The following is a 21,137-nucleotide window of genomic DNA, read 5'->3' as shown; positions in this document are numbered from 1 at the left end:
GTCCGGTCCGTCACACTCACTCTTTTATTTAGTTTCTTTGACGGCGTAGCAGGTGGAAGAGAAGATTGTTTGGCGTGTTGTTTTGCTTAATTGAGCGGCCTTCAAAGGGAACATTATGATCTTTTATGCGCGTGTTTCCTATATGCCGTCAAAAATGTACTTCGGGACGGACGCCGGAAAAAGAAAAACAAATGTGCAGAACAGGGAGTGAAATGTTTTTTTCGGATGTTCATTCCGATCTGGGTTACAAGAACAATATTTGCGGAGCAGCAGCAGACTTGAGGTTAGGCTGAAGTATGTTGCGTGTGCAGCGAGGAGCCCTTTAGGGAGATAAAGGCAGCAGCGGAGAGCTGCACCACACTGACATCTGCAGGGTCCTACAACTCCATTGCACAGGTGAAAGTTCCAGAAGAAGATTGATCTTTGGTCCTGCAGACTCATTTTGCTGCTTCTTGACTTTTTTTCCCCCACAACTTAACTGCAAGCTTTTTGGCTGAAAAAAATGTCAATTATGGAGTGCTTACTTTATGGTTCATGACTGAACATGCTGCATGTACAGCATGATATGCTTCATAAATAAACACTTTATTATACTTTATGGCCTTTGCACCACTTCTGCATCAAGATTGAGCTTTCATTTTGAAAACAAAAAAAAAAACCCGCATCCAAGTTTTGAAAGATGAATTGCACGTTTTTTTTAAATTTTTGCCAAAGACAAATGTATTATTTAAACGCATTCTAACGTGTAAATAAACTAAATCTATTTCACCCATAAAATCCAACAAATAACCATCCAAAAAGCACCAAAAATGTACATTTGCTGACTTGAATATTAACAACTATTAGTGATATTGTTAAAATCATAGACATCTTATAAGTAGACGCAGCATTGGCTGCTGTGACGCGAGAAATTGGGCCGCCATTTTGAAGTGGTGAGGAGGAGCGGGCGAGCAGCCTAAACTGACAGTTGACAGGTAGAAAACAAAGATGCTAAACTGACAGTTGACAGGTAGAAAACAAAGATGCTAAACTGACAGTTGACAGGTAGAAAACAAAGATGCTAAACTGACAGTTGACAGGTAGAAAACAAAGATGCTAAACTGACAGTTGACAGGTAGAAAACAAAGATGCTAAACTGACAGTTGACAGGTAGAAAACAAAGATGCCAAACTGACAGTTGACGGGTAGAAAACAAAGATGCTAAACTGACAGTTGACAGGTAGAAAACAAAGATGCCAAACTGACAGTTGACGGGTAGAAAACAAAGATGCTAAACTGACAGTTGACAGGTAGAAAACAAAGATGCTAAACTGACAGTTGACAGGTAGAAAACAAAGATGCCAAACTGACAGTTGACGGGTAGAAAACAAAGATGCTAAACTGACAGTTGACAGGTAGAAAACAAAGATGCCAAACTGACAGTTGACGGGTAGAAAACAAAGATGCTAAACTGACAGTTGACGGGTAGAAAACAAAGATGCTAAACTGACAGTTGACAGGTAGAAAACAAAGATGCTAAACTGACAGTTGACAGGTAGAAAACAAAGATGCTAAACTGACAGTTGACAGCTAGAAAACAAAGATGCCAAACTGACAGTTGACAGGTAGAAAACAAAGATGCTAAACTGACAGTTGACAGGTAGAAAACAAAGATGCTAAACTGACAGTTGACAGGTAGAAAACTAAGATGCTAAACTGACAGTTGACAGGTAGAAAACAAAGATGCTAAACTGACAGTTGACAGGTAGAAAACAAAGATGCTAAACTGACAGTTGACAGGTAGAAAACAAAGATGCTAAACTGACAGTTGACAGGTAGAAAACAAAGATGCTAAACTGACAGTTGACGGGTAGAAAACAAAGATGCTAAACTGACAGTTGACAGGTAGAAAACAAAGATGCTAAACTGACAGTTGACGGGTAGAAAACAAAGATGCTAAACTGACAGTTGACGGGTAGAAAACAAAGACGCCAAACTGACAGTTGACAGGTAAAAAACAAAGATGCCAAACTGACAGTTGACGGGTAGAAAACAAAGATGCTAAACTGACAGTTGACAGGTAGAAAACAAAGATGCTAAACTGACAGTTGACAGGTAGAAAACAAAGATGCTAAACTGACAGTTGACAGGTAGAAAACAAAGATGCTAAATTGACAGTTGACAGGTAGAAAACAAAGATGCTAAACTGACAGTTGACGGGTAGAAAACAAAGATGCTAAACTGACAGTTGACGGGTAGAAAACAAAGATGCTAAACTGACAGTTGACAGGTAGAAAACAAAGATGCTAAACTGACAGTTGACAGGTAGAAAACAAAGATGCTAAACTGACAGTTGACAGCTAGAAAACAAAGATGCCAAACTGACAGTTGACAGGTAGAAAACAAAGATGCTAAACTGACAGTTGACAGGTAGAAAACAAAGATGCTAAACTGACAGTTGACAGGTAGAAAACAAAGATGCTAAACTGACAGTTGACAGGTAGAAAACAAAGATGCTAAACTGACAGTTGACAGGTAGAAAACAAAGATGCTAAACTGACAGTTGACAGGTAGAAAACAAAGATGCTAAACTGACAGTTGACAGGTAGAAAACAAAGATGCTAAACTGACAGTTGACAGGTAGAAAACAAAGATGCTAAACTGACAGTTGACAGGTAGAAAACAAAGATGCCAAACTGACAGTTGACGGGTAGAAAACAAAGATGCTAAACTGACAGTTGACAGGTAGAAAACAAAGATGCTAAACTGACAGTTGACAGGTAGAAAACAAAGATGCCAAACTGACAGTTGACGGGTAGAAAACAAAGATGCTAAACTGACAGTTGACAGGTAGAAAACAAAGATGCCAAACTGACAGTTGACGGGTAGAAAACAAAGATGCTAAACTGACAGTTGACGGGTAGAAAACAAAGATGCTAAACTGACAGTTGACAGGTAGAAAACAAAGATGCTAAACTGACAGTTGACAGGTAGAAAACAAAGATGCTAAACTGACAGTTGACAGCTAGAAAACAAAGATGCCAAACTGACAGTTGACAGGTAGAAAACAAAGATGCTAAACTGACAGTTGACAGGTAGAAAACAAAGATGCTAAACTGACAGTTGACAGGTAGAAAACTAAGATGCTAAACTGACAGTTGACAGGTAGAAAACAAAGATGCTAAACTGACAGTTGACAGGTAGAAAACAAAGATGCTAAACTGACAGTTGACAGGTAGAAAACAAAGATGCTAAACTGACAGTTGACAGGTAGAAAACAAAGATGCTAAACTGACAGTTGACGGGTAGAAAACAAAGATGCTAAACTGACAGTTGACAGGTAGAAAACAAAGATGCTAAACTGACAGTTGACGGGTAGAAAACAAAGATGCTAAACTGACAGTTGACGGGTAGAAAACAAAGACGCCAAACTGACAGTTGACAGGTAAAAAACAAAGATGCCAAACTGACAGTTGACGGGTAGAAAACAAAGATGCTAAACTGACAGTTGACAGGTAGAAAACAAAGATGCTAAACTGACAGTTGACAGGTAGAAAACAAAGATGCTAAACTGACAGTTGACAGGTAGAAAACAAAGATGCTAAATTGACAGTTGACGGGTAGAAAACAAAGATGCTAAACTGACAGTTGACAGGTAGAAAACAAAGATGCTAAACTGACAGTTGACGGGTAGAAAACAAAGATGCTAAACTGACAGTTGACAGCTAGAAAACAAAGATGCCAAACTGACAGTTGACAGGTAGAAAACAAAGATGCTAAACTGACAGTTGACAGGTAGAAAACAAAGATGCTAAACTGACAGTTGACAGGTAGAAAACTAAGATGCTAAACTGACAGTTGACAGGTAGAAAAAAAAGATGCTAAACTGACAGTTGACAGGTAGAAAACAAAGATGCTAAACTGACAGTTGACAGGTAGAAAACAAAGATGCTAAACTGACAGTTGACAGGTAGAAAACAAAGATGCTAAACTGACAGTTGACGGGTAGAAAACAAAGATGCTAAACTGACAGTTGACAGGTAGAAAACAAAGATGCTAAACTGACAGTTGACGGGTAGAAAACAAAGATGCTAAACTGACAGTTGACGGGTAGAAAACAAAGACGCCAAACTGACAGTTGACAGGTAAAAAACAAAGATGCCAAACTGACAGTTGACGGGTAGAAAACAAAGATGCTAAACTGACAGTTGACAGGTAGAAAACAAAGATGCTAAACTGACAGTTGACAGGTAGAAAACAAAGATGCTAAACTGACAGTTGACAGGTAGAAAACAAAGATGCTAAATTGACAGTTGACGGGTAGAAAACAAAGATGCTAAACTGACAGTTGACAGGTAGAAAACAAAGATGCTAAACTGACAGTTGACAGGTAGAAAACAAAGATGCTAAACTGACAGTTGACAGGTAGAAAACAAAGATGCTAAACTGACAGTTGACAGGTAGAAAACAAAGATGCTAAATTGACAGTTGACGGGTAGAAAACAAAGATGCTAAACTGACAGTTGACAGGTAGAAAACAAAGATGCCAAACTGACAGTTGACGGGTAGAAAACAAAGATGCTAAACTGACAGTTGACGGGTAGAAAACAAAGATGCCAAACTGACAGTTGACGGGTAGAAAACAAAGATACTAAACTGACAGTTGACGGGTAGAAAACAAAGATGCTAAACTGACAATTGACAGGTAGAAAACAAAGATGCCAAACTTACAGAGGACAGGTAGAAAACAAAGATGCCAAACTGACAGTTGACAGGTAGAAAACAAAGATGCTAAAGATGCTCTGTAAGTTTGGCATCTTTGTTTTCTACCTGTCAACTGTCAGTTTAGCATCTTTGTTTTCTACCCGTCAACTGTCAGTTTAGCATCTTTGTTTTCTACCTGTCCTCTGTAAGTTTGGCATCTTTGTTTTCTACCTGTCAACTACAGGTAAGAGCCATCAATCTGTCAATCCTTTCCGTGTCCGGGCCAGGTAAGGTTCCCCGTGTTGTGTCAAATTAAGCCGCAGGCTCCACTCCTGGTGGTGCCCTTCCGTCAATTCCTTTAAGTTTCAGCTTTGCAACCATACTGGGTAACCCCCACCCCTCTAGGGGAGACCGAAAGCAATGGATGTCGAGTGGGTCCGACATAATACTGTGAAAGTCCAGTCCACAGTGGATTACAACACATCAGCGAAAGTCCAGTCCACAGTGGGGCCAGCAGGAACCATCCCGAGCGGAGACGGGTCAGTAGCGTAGAGATGTCCCCAACCGATGCACAGGCTAGCGGTCCACCCCGGGTCCCGACTCTGGACAACCAGCACTTCATCCGTGGCCACCGGACACCGGAGATACAGTAGTGGCGGTCTGTATGATCAGTGTCAGAGCTTGGTCCGCATTGCCGGCAGTAAGTCGGACCCGTTTCCAGTGAGGGTTGGACTCCGCCAAGGCTGCCCTTTGTCACCCATTCTGTTCAGAACTTTTATGGACATAATTTCTAGGCGCAGTCAGGGCGTTGAGGGGATCTGGTTTGGTGGCTGCAGGATTAGGTCTCTGCTTTTTGCAGACGATGTGGTCCTGATGGCTTCATCTGGCCAGGATCTTCAGCTCTCAGCTCTGTGAAGCGACTGGGATGAGAATCAACACCTCCAAGTCCGAGTCCATAGTTCTCGCCCGGGAAAGGGTGGAGTGCCATCTCCGGGTTGGGGAGGAGACCCTGCCCCAAGTGGAGGAGTTCAAGTACCTAGGAGTCTTGTTCACGAGTGAGGGAAGAGTGGATCGTGAGATCGACAGGTGGATCGGTGCGGCGTCTTCAGTAATGCGGACGCTGTATCGATCCGTTGTGGTGAAGAAGGAGCTGAGCCGGAAGGCAAAGCTCTCAATTTACCGGTCGATCTACGTTCCCATCCTCACCTATGGTCATGAGCTTTGGGTTATGACCGAAAGGACAAGATCACGGGTCGAAATGAGCTTCCTCCGCCGGGTGGTGGGTCTCTCCCTTAGAGATAGGGTGAGAAGCTCTGTCATCCGGGAGGAGCTCAAAGTAAAGCCGCTGCTCCTCCACATGGAGAGGAGCCAGATGAGGTGGTTCGGGCATCTGGTCAGGATGCCACCCGAACGCCTCCCTAGGGAGGTGTTTAGGGTACGTCCGACCGGTAGGAGGCCACGGGGAAGACCCAGGACACGTTGGGAAGACTATGTCTCCCGGCTGGCCTGGGAACGCCTCGGGATCCCCCGGGAGGAGCTGGACCAAGTGGCTGGGGAGAGGGAAGTCTGGGCTTCTCTGCTTAGGTTCATGCCCCCATGACCTGACCTCGGATAAGCCGAGGAAAATGGATGGATGGATGGAGTACACTTTACTTTATTTACTTGCAATAAAACATTTTCATTTCTATAATCTATGGTCAAAGTATCGGCTCGGGACTCGAAACCAGATCTTATCCGAGGGCAAAAATGTAAATCGGGACAAAATGTTGGGTTTGGTGAGTTGTGTGGCTGACCGTGTCTTACTTGTGCCCGCCAGGGGTCGTCCGGGCGGCAGCAAAGTCCGACACAAGCGTCAGGCCCTGCAGGACATGGCGCGGCCCCTCAAGCAGTGGCTGTACAAGCACCGGGACAATCCTTACCCCACCAAGACGGAGAAGATTCTGCTGGCTCTGGGCTCACAGATGACCCTGGTCCAGGTGGGTGCAGTCTGGGCTGGACACGCTTTTACAATGTCAACTCTTTGTTTATTGATGATTTCTACCTTCCTTTACACTTTATATGTGTGACTAAATCTGTTAACTACTTTTATCCTCAGCTTTGGTAGACCTTAAGTCATTTTAAATGAACACATTTGATGTTTTGACAGGTGTTGAGTTCCCCCAGAGATGGTCAGAGACAATTCCGCTTGCTTATAGCAAGTTACTCTTTACTGCACCGTTATTTTAGTTAGTGTCGAGTCGGATTCAAGGTTGCCATAAGACATCCAGCCCGCCAAAGCTTTTAATTTGGCCCGCTCAAATAGTCTTGATGAAACCGTTCAAAACAGGGTGCAGTACTCCCGCCACCCACAAGGGGGCAACAGCAAAGCATGTGTGTCACAATAAATCCGCAGTGAGTTAGTAGAAGATGATGGCACTATCCACTCTGGAAAAAAATTCTAAATAAATCGCAAAAATCCGACATTTAACAGCGACCGGACAACGAAGTATGAATGTATTGAAATTGCTGACTTTGTGATGACTTTCGTATTGGTGTGGTTTAACTCTGCCGATCAACACTGGTTAAATAGGTGTGGCGCCAGTAGAAGGCGATAAAGCCACACCTTGGATTTAATTGTGTTAAACCACATGTGTGCAATGTTTGCTGTGTGCATTATGCATTACGTGTACTAAACCCATGTTATTTATGTACAATTCCCATGATGTGAAATACACAATGGATGTTATGTTTCAAGTTTATTCACAATACCATATTTTAATTAAAGCTGCAAGCAGCGTTGGTCGGGTCCACCTTTTGGCAGGTGCTAGTCCTAGGTGTCCAATACTTTTGTCCAGTGGTAGTCCTGAGTGAGACCTACATGGAGGTTTTTGTTTCGTGTCTCTACGATATTCGTACTGGGAGTTAGAGGAAGTTGTGTCTGAGTTCACATTGTCATTATAGGGTATTGTGTGTAGAATTTTGAGGACAAAGAAGGAATAATTGCATTTTCGTTGTCATTTTTGGCACCGGAGCAACTTTAGTGCTGCGGGTCTTTGAAGGCTCGTAAAATCAAAACCGTAGCACGTATCAAAACGCCGTCGTCGACTTTTAATCAGAAGGGTTCAATCTCTCTCCTGTAGCAGTTTGAAGCTGAAACGACAAACGCGCTCAGAGGAGATAACGTTTGATGTTTGGTGACCGGTTGTAACAAAAATGTTGTTTTGAAGGAGGAATAGCAAACTTCCTGTTGATTTTTGCTGAAGGATGTCAATCTATGAAATGTAGGTCTAGGCAAGACCTACATAGAGGTATTTGTTTCATGTCTCTAAGACGTTCCTACCGGAAGTTAGAAGCAGTTTTGTCTGAGTTTTCCTCTGAGGAGCAGTTTTTTTCTCTGTTTTTTTCAAAAATTATGTAGAGCACAATTTTGAGTTTTGGGGTTCGGTTTTTTTTTTAGATTGCAATTTCCACCAGTCCCAATGTGTGTAAGAAGTTTGGTGAGTTTTGAAGTATTTTAAGGGGGTCAAATTAAAGGTCAAAAACGTATTTTTAGTACATTTTTGTATAAAATGGGAAATTGCCAACTTCCTGTTGGCTTTCGCCCGAGAATGTGTCATTATGAGTTGTAGGTCTAAAGGAGACCTACATACAGGTTTTTGTTTCATGTCTCTACGACCTTCGTAGTGGGAGTTATAGGCAGTTTTTTTTTTTCTTTCCTAGGGGCGCTAGAGCGCAATTTTGATTTTTGGGGTTTGGTTTTTTGACTAAAGTGTGCTGTACTCGAGTTTGGATGTGTGTAAAAAATTTGGTGAGTTTTGAAGCATGTTAAGGGGGGCAAAGTAGTGTGCAACGGTGCGGAAGAATAATAAAGAATAATAATAAACATTACAATAACAATAGGTTCCTTTGTAACCAGTACAAAGGACTCCCTGGGGGAGTCCTTTGTACTGGTTACAGGGCGGACCCTAATTACAACCGTAGTGAATACCCATTTAAGGATGTTGGTAAGTGAAAGGGTCGCCCAGATAAGCTAGAAGAAGCTTTTAGCAGGGGGTCCAGAGGTCAGTATATGCATGGAATGCTGAAACATGGTGGTAAGCACAAAAATGCAATATGACAAACACAAAATAGGAGCACTAAAGCAACAAACACATACACACATACATACATTCAACCAGGCACAACCCAAGAGTAGTCTACCCCACATGAGGCATTAGAGATACGTGGTTAATAGGTATGATTTCAGTTTCTTTTTGAAGTTGGAGAATGAATACAGCATCCTGAGGCTCTCATCAAGCCGGTTCCAGATCTTTGGTCCCCTGCATACAACACTTGGAGCAGTACAAGCCAGTAGACCATGTTTACCTCATATCAGGTCAAAGTTACGAGTGTTGTGGGCATGCTGGGGACGATAGATAAGGAACCAAGCTATATACTTTTGTAATGATTTTATAATACCAGTCTTACAAAACCTAAATAAAAAACTGAGGAAACTTAGCTTTTGTTGCTTCAGGCTGTTAACTATCTGTCTCGCGGCACACGCCGGAAACGAGTAGCGAGGACAGAATAAGGAATCCATTGACGGTGCAGTGTGAAAGTTGATGTGGTTATTTTGTAGTTAAGTAAACAAAGTCTCAAAAGAATATACGTCGCGGAGGCACTTTCTAAAGAAACATCCGCATATTGATGTCCGGCTCTTGAAACCTGGTCATGATGTAGTTGAACAACCCTGCCACCAGATATTTAAAGGCCTACTGAAATTAATTTTTTTAATTGAAACGGGGATAGCAGATCCATTCTATGTGTCATACTTGATCATTTCGCAATATTGCCATATTTTTGCTGAAAGGATTTAGTAGAGAACATCGACGATAAAGTTCGCAACTTTTGGTCGCTGATAAAAAAAAAGCCTTGCCTGTAGCGGAAGTAGCGTGACGTCACAGGTTGAAAGGCTCCTCACATTTCCCCATTGTTTACACCAGCAGCGAGAGCGATTCGGACCGAGAAAGCGACGATTACCCCATTAATTTGAGCCAGGATGAAAGATTCGTGGATGAGGAACGTGAGAGTGAAGGACTAGAGTGCAGTGCAGGACGTATCTTTTTTCGGTCTGACCGTAACTTAGGTACAAGCTGGCTCATTGGATTCCACACTCTCTCCTTTTTCTATTGTGGATCACGGATTTGTATTTTAAACCACCTGGGATACTATATCCTCTTGAAAATGAGAGTCGAGAACGCGATATGGACATTCACAGTGACTTTTATCTCCACGACAATACATCGGCGAAGCACTTTAGCTACGGAGCTAACGTGATAGCATCGTGCTTAAATGCAGATGGAAACAAAAGAAATAAACCCCTGACTGGAAGGATAGACAGAAGATCAACAATACTATTAAACCATGGACATGTAAATACACGGTTAATGCTTTCCAGCTTGGCGAAGCTTAACAATGCTGTTGCTAGCGACGCCATTGAAGCTAACTTAGCAACGGGACCTCACAGAGTTATGCTAAAAACATTAGCTCTCCACCTACGCCAGCCAGCCCTCATCTGCTCATCAACACCCGTGCTCACCTGCGTTCCAGCGATCGACGGAGCGACGAAGGACTTCACCCGATCATCGATGCGGTCGGCGGCTAGCGTCGGATAGCGCGTCTGCTATCTAACTCAAAGTCCTCCTGGTTGTGTTGCTGCAGCCAGCCGCTAATACACCGATCCCACCTACAGCTTTCTTCTTTGCAGTCTCCATTGTTCATTAAACAAATTGCAAAAGATTCACCAACACAGATATCCAGAATACTGTGGAATTTTGCGATGAAAACAGAGCTTTTTTGTATTGGATCCAATGGTGTCCGAATACTTCCGTTTAACCATTGACGTCACGCGCATACGTCATCATACATAGACGTTTTCAACCGGAAGTTTAGCGGGAAATTTAAAATTTGACTTTATAAGTTAACCCGGCCGTATTGGCATGTGTTGCAATGTTAAGATTTCATCATTGATATATAAACTATCAGACTGCGTAGTCGCTAGTAGTGGCTTTCAGTAGGCCTTTAAGAGAAGAAGCTTATAGGTGTCAAACTCTAAAGCTGTGGCCCGCCACATCATTTTATGTGCATTAGTAAAGTATTTCATCTTTTTAACTCGACGGGTTCGATCCATTTTGACAAAAATGAATGCTTAAATATCTGCTCGTCGACTTCACTTGCGGTTTCAAAATGTGCACATAAAAATAGTCGACCGAGCAATCGTGCAACAATACGATGAGGTTACAAGTGGCCCTTATTGCAATAAAATTTGCTTGACGCTACTGCCTGAGTAACTTGTGCCTGAATGGTATATTTCTAAATGTATAGTACAGGCCAAAAGTTTGTGAAGTGAAGTGAATTATATAGCGCTTTTCTCTAGTGACTCTAGGCGCTTTTACATAGTGAAACCCAATATCTAAGTTACATTTTTAAAGCAGTGTGGGTGGCACTGGTGGGTAATGTGTCTTGCCCAAGGACACGGCGGCAGTGACTAGGTTGGCAGAAGCGGGGATCGAACCTGGAACCCTCAAGTTGCTGGCACGGCCACTCTACCAACCGAGCTATACCTAGGGATGATACTCGAAACCGGTTTTCCCGGTTGTTTGATAAGAAAAGAACCGAGTCCTCGGACTCAAATCCCTTTTTGAGAACCGGTACCCGTTATCGAGACCACTATAGTAAAGGAAAAGAGTTGATTCTTTATTCGAATCCCGTCCCGACCAGAAATGCTCCGTGGGACATCACAAGAAATGACGTCACGTAGCTCAGTCATTAGGCGCAGATAGCGAAAGCAGGAAAACAATGGACGGGAAAAAGCGCTCCAAGGTGTAATAAAGTTCAAAACAAAAGGTATAATCCATCGAATAACTTTACTGAGAGATTTGAGCAGGGTAAAACACATGACCAACACTTTTACCACCAACCGGAAACATAGCAACCAGGCTAGCACCGCACCTCCTTTACGGCAGCTGTCGCAACGTTCTTAAAGCAACCGCAGCACATACATATATATACAACACTGCAGCACATACATATATATACAACACTGCAGCACATACATATATATACAACACATCTCCCTTTTTGAACTTTTGTTTTTCTTTCCTTGTAAACAAAACAAAATCACACTGTAGATGTGTTGTCTGTCTAATTATAAATAATGCAGACAAGGCGTGTTGGCTGAGTTCTTGACGTTTACTTTCACTTTTCGGGGCTACCGCGCATGCTCGTAACTCCCGTTGCATGCTGGGTAGTGTAGTTGTTATATTCTCCAGCTCATAACATTTTTCCCTCATAAAGAAATAATGTTAACTCAATAAAGTGTATTTCTTTTTTTAGTTTTAACCTTTCATTTTTTAGCATTGTAACCACATTTGCAAAGAACTTTTCTCTTCATAGAATTTTCTTTCAATAAAGAAATAAAGTGCAAAAATGTCAAAGCATCATAACAAGCAGTTATGTTCCAATAGCAGCAGAAGTGCACTTTTTGGAGAGCTGTATTATTTTCAGTTTTGTGCCCAAGGGACTGATTTTATTGAACACTATATTATTATTTATACACCTATAGTGATCACAGAGACAGCTTGTTTTTGTGTTACTGTATATATTTGTTTCTCTGAAAAATCCCACTTAATATACTTTGGGTAACAACAGTCAATATTTATTTATTTTATTTTATTTTTTTAGGTGGGTAACAGTCAATATTTATTTATTTATTAGATTTTATTTTTTTTATTATATAATAAAAGTGAGCTTTTGTTAAACCAAATATTGTGTGTGTTTTTTTCCATATACAACAACCTATTTGGACTCGATAAGAGAATCGATAAGGAATCGGTTCGATAAGAGGATTCGATAATAGGCTCGAACTCCATAATTTCTTATCAAACATCATCCCTAGCTATACCGCTATAAGTTTGGACACACCTTCTCATTCAATGCGTTTTCCTTATTATCACAACTATTTACATTGTCGATTGTCACGTCGAAACTATGAATGAACACACGTGGAGTTATGTACTTGTCAAAATATCATAACAAACAGTTATGTTCCAATAGCAGCAGAAGTGCACTTTTTGGAGAGCTGTATTATTTTCAGTTTTGTGCCCAAGGGACTGATTTTATTGAACACTATATTATTATTTATACACCTATAGTGATCACAGAGACAGCTTGTTTTTGTGTTACTGTATATATTTGTTTCTCTGAAAAATCCCACTTAATATACTTTGCGTAACAACAGTCAATATTTATTTATTTTATTTTATTTTTTTAGGTGGGTAACAGTCAATATTTATTTATTTATTAGATTTTATTTTTTTTATTATATAATAAAAGTGAGCTTTTGTTAAACCAAATATTGTGTGTTTTTTTTCCCATATACAACAACCTATCTGGACTCGATAAGAGAATCGATAAGGAATCGGTTCGATAAGAGGATTCGATAATAGGCTCGACCTCCATAATTTCTTATCAAACATCATCCCGAGCTATACCGCTATAAGTTTGGACACACCTTCTCATTCAATGTGTTTTCTTTATTTTCACAACTATTTACATTGTCGATTGTCACGTCGAAACTATGAATGAACACACGTGGAGTTATGTACTTGTCAAAATGTCAAAGCATCATAACAAACAGTTATGTTCCAATAGCAGCAGAAGTGCACTTTTTGGAGAGCTGTATTATTTTCAGTTTTGTGCCCAAGGGACTGATTTTATTGAACACTATATTATTATTTATACACCTATAGTGATCACAGAGACAGCTTGTTTTTGTGTTACTGTATATATTTGTTTCTCTGGAAAAATCCCACTTAATATACATAAAAAGGTGAAATAACATGTTTTATATATTCTAGTTTCTTCAAAATAGCCACCCTTTGCTCCGATTACTGTGTTGCACACTCTTGGCATTCTCTCGATAGATGGCTGGATGGATGGATGTACAGTATCATCCGGGTCTTTTACGTAGACAGTAAGGTGTATTCTCCGACTGTGTGGTTTCAGCCGTGAGTACGGTATAAGCCCTCAGACGAGGTCTGTTTGGGGGTGAGCCACGGTGAGTAATCTGCTTCTCATTTAGGATGAAGGCGTTTGTTTTGGTGAAGGAGAGTAAAGTGTGGAGGAATGCTGCTTGCTTTCAATGCCAGCAACACTGGGTCAGCTTTTATTCAATGACATTATTCTTAATTGTGTTGTTTACATCTGTCCGGGGGCTAACATCAATCAGTGGCAAATTCGAATCTTTTTATGGAACATCATTAGTCATTTTTCCTGATTAAGATTAATTTTAGAATTTTGATGACATGTTTTAAAATAGCTCAAATAGCAGCACTTACCAGTGAGCTGCCTCTATTTTTTAAATTGTATTTATTTACTAGCAAGCTGGTCTCGCTTTGCTCGACATTTTTAATTCTAAGAGAGACAAAACTCAAATAGAATTTGAAAATCCAAGAAAATATTTTAAAGACTTGATCTTCACTTGTTTAAATAAATTCATTAATTTTTTTTACTTTGCTTCTTATAACTTTCAGAAAGACAATTTTAGAGAAAAAATACAACCTTAAAAACGATCTACACTTTGTTAGAATATATAACAAATTGGACCAAGCTATATTTCTAACAAAGACAAATAATTATTTCTTCTAGGTTTTCCAGAACAAAAATTTTAAAAGAAATTCAAAAGACTTTGAAATAAGATTTAAATTTGATTCTACAGATTTTCTAGATTTGCCAGAATAATTTTTTGGAATTTTAATCATAATAAGTTTGAAGAAATATTTCACAAATATTCTTCGTCGAAAAAACAGAAGCTAAAACTAAGAATTAAATTAAAATGTATTTATTATTCTTTACAATAAAAAAAATAAATTTACTTGAACATTGATTTAAATTGTCAGGAAAGAAGAGGAAGGAATTTAGAAGGTAAAAAGGTATATGTGTTTAAAAATCCTAAAATCGTTTTTAAGGTTGTATTTTTTCTCAAAAATTGTCTTTCTGAAAGTTATAAGAAGCAAAGTAAAAAAATTAATGAATTTATTTAAACAAGAGAAGATCAAGTCTTTCAAATATTTTCTTGGATTTTCAAATTCTATTTGAGTTTTGTCTCTCTTAGAATTAAAAATGTCGAGCAAAGCGAGACCAGCTTGCTAGTAAATAAATACAATTTAAAAAATAGAGGCAGCTCACTGGTAAGTGCTGCTATTTGAGCTATTTTTAGAACAGGCCAGCGGGCGACTCATCTGGTCCGCGTTGGTGACCCCTGTGCTACAGGGTATTAAAAAAATCAAATACAAAGATAATACAAATAAATAAAAATAAAAACTAGAACTAGCACGCATATATCTAAAAAAAAAAGGCTTTTTTTAAAAAAAAGAAGGGTTTTCAAGCCTTTTTTAAAAGCATTCACAGTCTGTGGTGCCCTCAGGTGGTCAGGGAGAGCGTTCCACAGACTGGGAGCGGCGGAGCAGAAAGAATTACTCTTTTCTGTGAAATAAACAAAGGCGTTATGTTGCTGTGATGTGTACTTCCCCATATTTCTGCACAATAATTGAAATAAGGAAGACTAATTGAGCAATATAACATTATACGGGAAACCGTATTCAACCTTGTTCAAAATAAATACGCTTTTAGACACCTTATTTTTCACGGGAGCTTTCCGTGTCAACTTTTCATCTAAGATGACCCCAAGAAAAATCTGATTTCAGACACCTTCACAATGTTCACATTGTTTACGGACAAACTAGCTAATGCTAATTGATGATGCAACACATTGTTTTCATGAAGGCATTTTCTGTAGCAAGTTTGTGTCGTGCTGAAGCAAGACCTGAAATATTGACTTCACCTTGTTGGTTTGTGTGGTGTTTAGTGGGATTGGGCAAGAACTACACAATGCGATGCACATTTTGCTGCAAGTCGGAATAAAAATGTGGATATAGTGGCGGATTAGGAAATGGTTTGATCATTTATGTGCTACTCTGCAGCTTCTGGTTTGACAAGTGGTTGCTTCTAGTTTGTTGTAGTTGTAATAACACGCATGACGTGCTGTGTCTATCATGGGCAATAATAAAGTATGTAAAGCGCTTTGAGTCACTAGAGAAAAAGCGCTACAGAAATATAATTCACTTCACTTCAGTCGGGATGTTTCCTGTTGATTTCTGGTAAGCACTCCATTTATGTCGAAATAGCTTGTCTCCAAGTTCCATATTTATAGCCTCAAAATGGCTTTCATCCCGTCTGCTCCAACGTCTCACTCTTCCTTGGTGCTTGTTTCTATAAGCAGCAGTATATTCAGCTTCAAAAATATAAGGTTGTAAATCCTCATTTGTCCAAAAATAGTCGTCTTTGTTGTCTGTTACCAAGTCTGCCATGATTACAAAACACTCGTGTTTGATTCCGGAAGTAGGAACACACCAGAAGTCAGACGTGCGCTGCTATGGGAACAGAAATCAATGCGCGGAAAAAAAATCAATCAAGGAAATTATTAAAATGACCAAAATACAGCAAATATTGTACATATTACATATTGTTATGAAGGTGTCTGTTACTACATTATATATATACTTGCAGTGTGTATATTGTACATATTACATATTGTTATGAAGGTGTCTGTTACTACATTATATATATATACTTGCAGTGTGTATATTGTACATATTACATATTGTTATGAAGGTGTCTGTTACTACATTATATATATATACTTGCAGTGTGTATATTGTACATATTACATATTGTTATGAAGGTGTCTGTTACTACATTATATATATATACTTGCAGTGTGTATATTGTACATATTACATATTGTTATGAAGGTGTCTGTTACTACATTATATATATACTTGCAGTGTGTATATTGTACATATTACATATTGTTATGAAGGTGTCTGTTACTACATTATATATATACTTGCAGTGTGTATATAAAACATATTACATATTGTTATGAAGGTGTCTGTTACTACATTGTATATATACTTGCAGTGTGTATATTGTACATATTACATATTGTTATGAAGGTGTCTGTTAATACATTATATATATACTTGCAGTGTGTATATTGTACATATTACATATTGTTATGAAGGTGTCTGTTACTACATTATATATATACTTGCAGTGTATATATTGTACATATTACATAATGTTATGAAGGTGTCTATGTTACTACATTATATATATACTTGCAGTGTGTATATTGTACATATTACATATTGTTATGAAGGTGTCTGTTACTACATTATATATATACTTGCAGTGTGTATATTGTACATATTACATAATGTTTTGAAGGTGTCTGTTACTACATTATATATATACTTGCAGTGTATATACTGAACATACTACATGTTTTGAAGGTGTGTTTTACTACATTATATATATACCTGCAGTGTATATATTGTACATATTACATAATGTTATGAAGGTGTCTATGTTACTACATTATATATATACTTGCAGTGTGTATATTGTACATATTACATATTGTTATGAAGGTGTCTGTTACTACATTATGTATATACTTGCAGTGTGTATATTGTACATATTACATATTGTTATGAAGGTGTCTGTTACTACATTATATATATACTTGCAGTGTGTATATTGTACAGATTACATATTGTTATGAAGGTGTCTGTTACTACATTATATATATACTTGCAGTGTGTATATTGTACATATTACATATTGTTATGAAGGTGTCTGTTACTACATTATATATATACTTGCAGTGTGTATATTGTACATATTACATATTGTTATGAAGGTGTCTGTTACTACATTATATATATACTTGCAGTGTGTATATTGTACATATTACATATTGTTATGAAGGTGTCTGCTACTACATTATATATACACTTGCAGTGTGTATATTGTACATATTACATATTGTTATGAAGGTGTCTGTTACTACATTATATATATACTTGCAGTGTGTATATTGTACATATTACATATTGTTATGAAGGTGTCTGTTACTACATTATATATATACTTGCAGTGTGTATATTGTACATATTACATATTGTTATGAAGGTGTCTGCTACTACATTACATATACACTTGCAGTGTGTATATTGTACATATTACATATTGTTATAAAGGTGTCTGCTGCTACATTATATATATATACTTGCAGTGTGTATATTGTACATATTACATATTGTTATGAAGGTGTCTGTTACTACATTATATATATACTTGCAGTGTGTATATTGTACATATTACATAATGTTTTGAAGGTGTCTGTTACTACAATATATATATACTTGCAGTGTGTATATTGTACATATTACATGTTGTTATGAAGGTGTCTGTTACTACATTATATATATACTTGCAGTGTGTATATTGTACATATTACATATGGTTATGAAGGTGTCTGTTACTACATTATATATATACTTGCAGTGTGTATATTGTACATATTACATATTGTTATGAAGGTGTCTGTTACTACATTATATATATACTTGCAGTGTGTATATTGTACATATTACATATTGTTATGAAGGTGTCTGTTACTACATTATATATATACTTGCAGTGTGTATATTGTACATATTACATATTGTTATGAAGGTGTCTGCTACTACATTATATATACACTTGCAGTGTGTATATTGTACATATTACATATTGTTATGAAGGTGTCTGTTACTACATTATATATATACTTGCAGTGTGTATATTGTACATATTACATATTGTTATGAAGGTGTCTGTTACTACATTATATATATACTTGCAGTGTGTATATTGTACATATTACATATTGTTATGAAGGTGTCTGCTACTACATTATATATACACTTGCAGTGTGTATATTGTACATATTACAAATTGTTATGAAGGTGTCTGTTACTACATTATATATATACTTGCAGTGTGTATATTGTACATATTACATATTGTTATGAAGGTGTCTGTTACTACATTATATATATACTTGCAGTGTGTATATTGTACATATTACATGTTGTTATGAAGGTGTCTGCTACTACATTATATATATACTTGCAGTGTGTATATAAAATGTTGATGGAGGGTTTCGAAGTTGTTTAGAGACTTTAAATGCTACAACTGTGAATTCCAACAACCACATCTTTCAAGCATTTTTTATTATCTTTAAAATCGTAAACTTAAAGCCGTGTGTTCTGGTCTCTCAAAATGATTGTAAGGGGAACTGGACAATGTGGAATGTATCCTTTTTTGACAAACATGAAAGCTCCAGGAAGGATCGGAGCAATAAGTCCTCCAACATAAGTCCTTGAAGTGATATGTTATTCTAGTATAAAATGGAATAATCATATTTTCCAGTAAAAGGAAGAACAGGCGTTGGAGCCAAGCTCTATCGAAAGGAGACCGTGAGTGAACCCGGAATAAAAATAGAAGTCCACATTTATCAAGAAGACTTGAGTGGAGAAAAGATGAAGTGGAACTTTCTGAAATTCCTTGCAGTGATTTGGATTGTTTCAGTCTGTCAGGCCTAAGATGACAATTTTTTAATGAAGGATGCATTTTTTGTTGAAGGGAAGCAATCCATGCATTTGCAATCTCATTTTACGTAGAAGTGTCGTCACCAGGTTGGTGTGTTTTGAAGTTACCCTTAAGGATCCTAAATCTTATATCCTTAAGGATCCTAAATCTTAACAGTCGTGTACAAGAGGAGAAGAATGTCAATTTACCATGTTCAGTGTGGACTATTTCAGTGTTTTTCAACCTTTTTGGAGGCAAAAAAAAAATACGGAGGCACACCACCGTGTTACCATGAATTGATGAACGTGGACCCCGACTTAAACAAGTTGAAAAACTTATTGGGGTGTTACCATTTAGTGGTCAATTGTACGGAATAGGTACTGTACTGTGCAATCTACTAATAACAGTTTCAATCAATCAATCAAAATCATCAGAAAAGGTTAAAAAATGAAACTCCACCAGATTGTCGTGCCTTATTTTGAGTTTGTTGCTGTTTCCTGTGTGTAGAACTTTAGCCACTTGGTCCAGCTCCTCCCGGGGGATCCCGAGGCATTCCCAGCCGGGAGACATAGTCTTCCCAACGTGTCCTGGGTCTTCCCCGTGGCCTCCTGCCGGTCGGACGTGCCCTAAACACCTCCCTAGGGAGGCGTTCGGGTGGCATCCCGAGCAGATGCCCGAACCACCTCATCTGGTGGCAGAGCTTCTCACCCTATCTCTAAGGGAGAGACCCACCACCCGGCGGAGGAAGCTCATTTCGACCCGTGATCTTGTCCTTTGGGTCATAATCCAAAGCTCATGACCATAGGTGAGGATGGGAACGTAGATTGACCGGTAAATTGAGAGCTTTGCCTTCCGGCTCAGCTCCTTCTTCACCACAACGGATCGATCCGCATTACTGAAGACGCCGCACCGATCCGCCTGTCCATCTCACCATCCACTCTTCCCTCACTCGTGAACAAGACTCCGAGGTACTTGAACTCCTCCACTTGGGGCAAGATCTCCTCCCCAACCCGGAGATGGCATTCCACCCTTTCCCGGGTGAGAACCATGGACTCGGACTTGGAGGTGCTGATTCCCATCCCAATTGCTTCACACTCGGCTGCGAACCAATCCAGTGAGAGCTGAAGATCCTGGCCAGATGAAGCCATCAGAACCAGATCATCTGCAAAAAGCAGAGACCTAATCCTGCAGCCACCAAACCGGATCCCCTCAACACCCTGACTGCGCCTAGAAATTCTGTCCATAAAAGTTATGAACAGAATGGGTGACAAAGGGCAGCCTTGGCGGAGTCCAACCCTCACTGGAAACGTGTCCGACTTACTGCCGGCAATGCGGATCAAGTTCTGACACTCTATATATATATTTTCTAATCAGCCGGACCTTAGACTAAAGCAGGGGTCACCAACGCGGTGCCCGCGGGCACCAGGTAGCCCGTAAGGACCAGATGAGTAGCCCGCCCGCCTGTTCTAAAAATAGCTCAAATAGCAGCACTTACCAGTGAGCTGCCTCTATTTTTTAAATTTTATTTATTTACTAGCAAGCTGGTCTCGCTTTGCCCGACATTTTTAATTCTAAAAGAGACAAAACTCAAATAGAATTTGAAAATCCAAGAAAATATTTTAAAGACTTGGTCTTCACTTTTTTAAATTCATTAATTTTCTTATAACTTTCAGAAAGACAATTTTAGAGAAAAAATACAACCTTAAAAATGATTTTAGGATTTTTAAACACATATACCTTTTTTACCTTTTAGATTCCTTCCTCTTCTTTCCTGATAATTTAAATCAATGTTCAAGTATTTTTTTTTTTTATTGTAAAGAATAATAAATACATTTTAACTTAATTCTTCATTTTAGCTTCTGTTTTTTCGACAAAGAATATTTGTGAAATATTTCTTCAAACTTATTATGATTAAAATTCAAAAAAATTATTCTGTCAAATCTAGAACATCTTTA

The 21,137-nt window shown here is 38.7% G+C and overlaps 2 protein-coding genes across 2 annotated transcripts in view; both read left to right on the top strand.

The window, feature by feature from the left end:
* LOC133630269 (divergent protein kinase domain 2A) overlaps positions 1–21,137 on the top strand; it is a 482,954-nt gene that overhangs the window by 130,842 nt on the left and 330,975 nt on the right. The gene's annotated exons all lie outside the window — the stretch shown is intronic.
* The window catches only part of LOC133630270 (homeobox protein Mohawk-like), an 88,718-nt gene that overhangs the window by 8,004 nt on the left and 59,577 nt on the right, over positions 1–21,137 (top strand). Inside the window, exon 3 of the mRNA XM_062021751.1 lies at positions 6,500–6,659. Coding sequence (XP_061877735.1) covers positions 6,500–6,659 — 160 coding nt within the window. The remainder of the gene's footprint in view (positions 1–6,499; positions 6,660–21,137) is intronic.

This window comes from Entelurus aequoreus, linkage group LG15, assembly GCF_033978785.1.
Source record: "Entelurus aequoreus isolate RoL-2023_Sb linkage group LG15, RoL_Eaeq_v1.1, whole genome shotgun sequence".
In the NCBI taxonomy this organism is placed as follows: Eukaryota; Metazoa; Chordata; class Actinopteri; order Syngnathiformes; family Syngnathidae; genus Entelurus; species Entelurus aequoreus.
Note: the sequence above shows the minus strand (reverse complement) of the source record. Positions and strands in the feature narration are given on the sequence as shown.